This window comes from Triticum dicoccoides, chromosome 1B (assembly GCF_002162155.2).
Source record: "Triticum dicoccoides isolate Atlit2015 ecotype Zavitan chromosome 1B, WEW_v2.0, whole genome shotgun sequence".
NCBI classification, from domain to species: domain Eukaryota; kingdom Viridiplantae; phylum Streptophyta; class Magnoliopsida; order Poales; family Poaceae; genus Triticum; species Triticum dicoccoides.
In genome coordinates, this window is record NC_041381.1 from 375,454,918 (window position 1) to 375,461,581 (window position 6,664).

The 6,664-nt window shown below is 43.7% G+C and overlaps 1 protein-coding gene across 1 annotated transcript; it reads left to right on the forward strand.

Annotated features, from left to right (window-relative positions):
* Positions 1-1,078: 1,078 nt before the first annotated feature.
* Positions 1,079-6,141, forward strand: LOC119336285 (plant UBX domain-containing protein 10-like). Its single transcript, XM_037608283.1, has 4 exons — positions 1,079-1,942; positions 4,626-4,796; positions 5,098-5,301; positions 5,737-6,141. Exons 1-4 carry the CDS (start codon positions 1,166-1,168, stop codon positions 5,965-5,967), a joined length of 1,383 nt encoding a protein of 460 aa, XP_037464180.1. The 5' UTR covers positions 1,079-1,165; the 3' UTR covers positions 5,968-6,141.
* Positions 6,142-6,664: the final 523 nt, after the last annotated feature.

Here is a 6,664-nt window from a genome sequence, read left to right on the forward strand (position 1 = left end):
GAGAGACCATGCCATTGGGGAGCACAATACCTAAGTGTGGATGCATGTAGGTCTCCTCACACGATTCATCATTAAGAAATGCATTCTTATTATCAAGCTGGGAGATAAACAAGTGACGAAGAGAAGCGACAACAAGGGCACGGAGGTTAATCATGTGAGACGTAGACCAATAATATGGATACTCATGAACTTTCTACTTTCTAATAGTAGAAAGTCCATGACATGCTCTAGATGTTGTGTCAATGTGGCCATATTCAATCAACATGCGTGATGTGATATTGAATGGTCGTGTGATGTGTTATAGCCGGTTGTAGTTCTTCCTGTGTATATCGTGCTTTACCTTTCTCCGATTGATATATTGAAGACATGAAACAATGTCATAGGGTTAGGCCATACCATGAGAACATAATTGTTTACTCGTGTCACCACCCATGGCTAAGTACGAATCTGCTAGTATTCCTGTAAAAAATCAGTGCAACCCATGCCCCCTCGGACACAATGTGCTTTAATTTTCGCTTGTGCGCACTAATGATGATTTTCTAATGAGCAATCTCTTGGTTTGTTGTATTATATTGGTAGCATTTTTGTACTATCACTAGCTATTCAAGCAGACGGAACAATTATCGAATGTATGCATCACAAATTTTCAAAATGATCCTTAACTATGTAACAAAGGTGTTGATGGAATTTGTAGACATTGTTGTACAGTAACTTGTTATTTTGTTGCGGGAGTTATATAACCGAGTTTGACAAGAAACAAAAACTACAAGTCCAGTTACAGTAGAATCAACGGAGAATATCATGCCAGGCAAAGAACCGCCATGTTACAATCTGTTTTTTGTTGGGATATCGTTCTACTCAAAGAATTCAACAGAAAATTTCATAAATTACAATATGTTACGCCGTATTCTTGTACAGTTGGAGTACTAGAGAAGCGAAAAGCGATGAGCGCAGCACTCCGTTCCGTTCCGTTCCGTGAAGGAAGAGGAGACGTCACGTCACCACCGAGTCGTCTCTTTGTTCGCCCTCGCGACCAATCCAACTCGAGAGTCGAGACTACTCTTCGCATCTCCTCTTCCTCTCAAGTCCTAACTACCTAACCGCCCCCCAAATCCCCGAACCCTAGCTCTACCCCACCCCCACCCCCACGACGCAGCCGGCCGCCATGGCCGAGACCGTCGACGACAAGCTCGCCTACTTCCAGGCCGTCACAGGCATCTCCGACCCCGACCTCTGCACCGAGATTCTCGTGGCCAACAACTGGGACCTCCAGCTCGCCGTCTCCTCCATCACCGGCGACCCCTCCTCGCCCGAGCCGTCCACTTACGCCCCGCCGCCCCCGCCTCCGCTGGAGTCCGATTCCATCGCCTACCACCCCCCTGCGCCGGCTCCGCAGCAGCAGCAGCAGCCCGGGATCGCGTGGAGGCTGGTGACGCTCCCCTTCTACGTCGTCTCCGGTGGGGTCGGCCTCGTCACCGGTTCCATCCGTCTCGGTGTCTGGGTCGCAAGCGGCGTGCTGTCCCGATCCCTCTCCCTCCTCGGCCTCGCGCTGGGCGGAGGTGACCGCTTGCTTGAGCTGCCCCCCTCCGCTGCCGAGGCGGTTGACTTCCTGGCCGAGTTCGAGCACGAGTTTGGGGCTGGCCGTGGCCCGCGCTTCGTTGCTGAGGGATTTGCCGACGCGCTGCAGCGTGCACAGCGTGAATACAAGCTTCTCTTCGTGTACCTCCACTCCCCTGACCACCCGGATACCCCAGCATTCTGCGGTGGTTGCCTCTGCTCTGAGCCGGTGGCCGCCTTCATAGATGAGAACTTCGTTGCATGGGGTGGTAGCATCAGAAGGACTGAAGGGTTCAAGATGAGCAACAGCCTGAACGCATCACGCTTCCCGTTTTGTGCGCTAGTCATGGCATCTACGAACCAGAGAATTGTGCTGTTGCAGCAGGTATGGTGTTGTTGTGCTCATCAATTATTTTTCTTCTAAGATCCAGTTTCCTTGCTGCTTGGATTCTGGGTTTCAGAGTCTGTTAATTAGCACATGGATTATACTGCAGGTGTTTGTGTGGGGATCGATATAACTTTGTATTATTAGATAAGCTTAGCTGAGTATGCGGGTTACTTGCAGGGGCTATTGTAGAAGGAGTTTGCGATTCTTTAATTACGATGTTTCATTCATTATGATGTGTTCATGCAGTTGCTTAGAACAATAGTTATAGATCTGTGGCTGTGTGAGTTAGTTAAGCCTCTTGCTATGCCCTTGTGCTGATAGACTAATAGCTGGTTATAGTAAGATTGGCCTACCTTCAGAATATAATTGCATCACTTATTGAGCTTAGTTGTCCTGGAGATGTATATGTGCTGTCATAGAGAAAATCTTTTATCCTACACTGTTTGTGATGTACTATGTGTGAACACTATGAAGTAATCAAAAACCATGATATCTTTCACAAATTATTTTTATCAACCTTCCTCTATTGTCTAATTATCTCTATTTGTTAATCTGTATTGGAATTTAAAGTTGAGTTGAGAGGTGAGATTAAATAGTGCAGTTTTAGTAATAATTAGCATTCACTTGTTTTACTGCAATGATACATCAATTGGAATTTTAGGAGTTCTTTTTTAGTTCTTATACTCAGTTTTCAATTCCAGTCCCAAACAATTGAAATGTTCTCCCTTGGGATTACACATTCCTGGTCCTGAATATCTTGAGATCTTGTAGTCCTATAACGAACAACTAAACCTGTCATTTCCCATTCCTGTTAGCCAATTTGAATGAATCTAACATACCATAGGGTACTGGATGCATTTACACGATTCCTCTATAAACCTTTATACTTGAATTTCGTGCTACTCCAATGAACTTGAGCAAAAACTGCTCATGATATTGCAAAATTAGTTTGGTAATGCTTCTTTGCAAGATTCAAACGAGATGGTGCACTTGTGGGACTTTATTTCCGAAGATACAGGAATTTGCTTTGTTTCTCCCCAAGATATTTTTATCAATCCAGATCCCAGGACTCACAAAAAAATCCAGAAAAGGCTACTGGGGTTTTTCTTAACTAAATTGTTCTTTGAAAGAATAAAGTTTGTCCCATGGTCCAGGATCTCACCTCATTTTGCTTGCAAACATCACAACTTGCGCACATTCACAGGTCCTTCATGTAGATAATTAATTGCTCACGTACACTGCATCTGATTGCGTCCAATTACTACCAGCAATTGATGCATTCTCTTCTACTCCATCCGTACCAAAATATAAGACGTTTTTTTAGTTCGACTGCAAAAACGTCTTATATTTTGGTACAGAGGTAGTAGATGGCTGCGTATGTAGATGACAAAAATTCAGGAAGTTTCACTTGTCAATTGTTGGTTATATTATAAGCTACTGCGTGGCATTATGATTTCTTAAAATTTGGTATATACATCGTCTCTATTCTCATTTTAGTACATAGAAATCAAGCATGGTCATATAGTAATTTAACTGTCTGATCTGATTATGCACTTTCTACTCATGGGTGATGCTAAAGTGGTTGTTAAAATATATAGATATTGATGATTTGCACACGGGAACGGGAAAAACTATACTTCAGGGGCGACCTTATTATTGATAATCGTTATGATGTTGCTTGCTCCTCCAGTACATGGGCAGCATGGCTGATTTTGGCAAGAAAACCCCATTGTTTTCTATACCCACCAAGCACACTAGCCTACTCAGCCCAGGTACCCCATTAAGGCACTACCGCAATAGTAAAATCCCATCACCCATTGCCCTTGTAAAATCACATGCCCTCTGCAGCAGAGAAATGAGCAGAGGCAGCCACTCATGAAGAAGCGGAGTAGGGAGAAGGAAAGTGGAATCACACCTGGGTGGCTGGGTGAGATGGAGCAGGTGGACGGTGGTGCTCTAACTCCGGCACAGAGGGAGGTGTGTTGTACCGGCGGCGCTCAGATCTGGGGTGAGAGCGCAGGCCGGTTGGAGCGTCGGCGGCCAACGACTGCTCATCTCCTTCTCTAGGTTGGCATTGAGCAGCGGTGGATTTTTGGTTTTCGTTGCCGGTGTGGGTAGGGAGCAGGTGGTGGTGCTCAGATATGGGCTGGGGCCTTACCGGTGGAGGCGCATCGAGGGGAGAATAATGCCCTGCTGCGCTGTGCTGTGCGAGGGCTTTTGTATTAGAGTGTTAGGTTTCCTCCGTATCCCACGTGTATCACCAGGTATCTCCACCATATCCTATTTATTTTAATCTTTTTGGAAAATGGAAAATGGTCCGATACTTTTCAAGGGGTATCCGGACGTATAAAACCCCTGGTATGCTCATTTTGTGCCGTATCCGCGTACCATAGGATTCCAGAGTGAAATGTTGTGATATATTCTTACTCTTTCCTTGCCTGCCTTTGTACATCATGTGTGATAGTACCACTGGATCCTGAGATTGTTGATAGATTGCTTTCTTTACCTGATAAGTAAAGTGAAATGATGCATCTTGGGAAGAATGGTGGTCGTTTGGATTTAGAACTGGCCACTATGTTTCTTATATCGACATATTAAAGCGTTAGACTGTTGTTTAATTGCTTCTTTAACACTTTGATTGGTCAGTTTTGCTCATGCATTTTCTTCTGATCTTCCAAAGGTTGAGGGGCCCAAATCACCTGAAGAAATGATAACAATTCTTCAGAGAGTTGTTGAAGAATGCACTACGTCCCTTGTTGCTGCCAGGATTGAAGCTGAAGAAAGACTAAACAATCAACGTTTGCGTGAGGAACAAGATGCTGCTTACAGAGCTGCACTTGAAGCTGATCAGGTACCTTAAGCTATATATGACTTATGGGGATCCTTCAATAGTTTTTATTGTTTGTGCTTCGGTTGTAGAAGTATCTATTCCTGTCTAATGGTAAGAAAGGAAGGTAGGTCAGATGTTGTAATAACTCCTTGGTTTTGCTTCTGTAAAAAGCACCATGCCTCATAAGGATCACATTTGTGCATTCACGGTAAGTGCGTCGTTTAAGGTGTGATTCAAGCAGTGCACACACATGCCACTATATTTTCTCCTAGTGTTGGGACGTTTTCATGTAGCACTGATTTAATCACGCAATTATGACCAGGCCAGGGAACGCCAGATGAGAGAGGAACAAGAAAGACTTGAAAGAGAGGCCGCGGAGGCTGAGAGGAAGCGTATAGAAGACGAGGAAGCACAAGCCAGGGCAGTCCAAGAAGCAGCTGAAAAGGAAGCCGCTCTTGCAAGGAGACGGCAAGAGAAGGCAATGGCTCTTGGCGCTGAGCCAGAGAAAGGGCCTGACATTACTCGAGTATGTTTAACGCTCTTTTCACGCTATCAACAACCTTTTGCCAATTCTTACTCTAGTATAACATGTGCAGAACCACATCTTTCTGCTTTTCAAGCATTTTTCTTCTTTTGTTGATCACCAAATATCAGTGTAGTACCTTATGCTGCATTTTCTTCCTAATTTGTTACTTATTACACCCCTCCGTTCCATAATGCTTGTCGTGGTTTTAGTTCAAATTTGAACTAAAACCATGACAAGCATTATGGAACGGAGGGTGTAACTTTTTAAGGGGCTAGATAGGGACACATCGTTCCTGAATTTGATATTATCTATGTACACATGACCTGCATTATCTGAACATGAGGTATATGTTGTCACTTGATAGTAGTAGTAGTAGCGTCATAATTTGGTCACAGGTCTTTGAACTAACTCCGAGCCATGCTCACAATTCTGCAGGTTCTTATAAGATTTCCAACTGGAGAGCGCAAAGAAAGGAGATTCCACAGTTCCGCCACCATTACCTCGATATATGACTATGTTGATTCTTTGGATTGCTTGAAAGCGGAAAAGTACAGCCTAGTTTCTAATTTTCCACGGGTAACATACGGTCCTGAAAAGAACTCCCAAACGCTGGTGGAAGCAGGTTTGCACCCACAAGCAAGCCTATTTATCGAGATAGAACAATGAATGTCCCCAATTTTCTAAGTTATATGTACTGAAACTTGCAAGTATAGGTGCTCCTTTTTTACTCTATTTGACAAACAGTGGGGACTTCCAGCTGTATGGCAATATACTTGACTTCCGTGCAAATGCTGCTTTTGTGGTTCTCATTCGTTAATAAATTCACCTTCTGCCGGATCAGTTGACTGCTGCAATATTTCATACTCCCTCCGAACTAAAATAGATGACCCAACTTTATACCTTTATACTAACTTTGTACTCCCTTCGTCCGGAAAAACTTGTCCCAAGCTTGTTCCTTAAATGGTTGTATCTAGCACTAACTTGGTGCTAGATACATCGATATCAAGGACAAATTTTTCCGGACGGAGGGAGTACTAGTTAGTATAAAGTTGGGTTATCTATTTTAGAACGGAGGGAGTATTTGTCAGCTACTCCCTCCGTTTTGAATTACTCGTCCAAGAAATGAATGTATCTAGATGTATTTTAGTTGTAGATACATTATTTTTGTGACAAGTAATTCTGAACAGAGGGAGTATGTTTTTGTGGTTGTGTTCTTGAATTGCAAGTATTGTTGTATGATGTAAATACATGGTGTTTGTGATAACATCACAATAAACCTTGCGAAAAACATGTCAGTAATCCAGCGATGAGATTTGTGATTTTGTCAGTAATTTTGCGGATCTGTGCTGAGATGTTGAACGGT

Bases quoted from the DNA above. Each gene is read 5' to 3' on its own strand.
- LOC119336285 (XM_037608283.1), top strand. From the start codon at position 1,166: ATGGCCGAGACCGTCGACGACAAGCTCGCCTACTTCCAGGCCGTCACA. The intron at 1,943-4,625 runs GTATGGTGTTGT...GATCTTCCAAAG, and splicing joins GAATTGTGCTGTTGCAGCAG to GTTGAGGGGCCCAAATCACC. The intron at 5,302-5,736 runs GTATGTTTAACG...ACAATTCTGCAG, and splicing joins AAGGGCCTGACATTACTCGA to GTTCTTATAAGATTTCCAAC.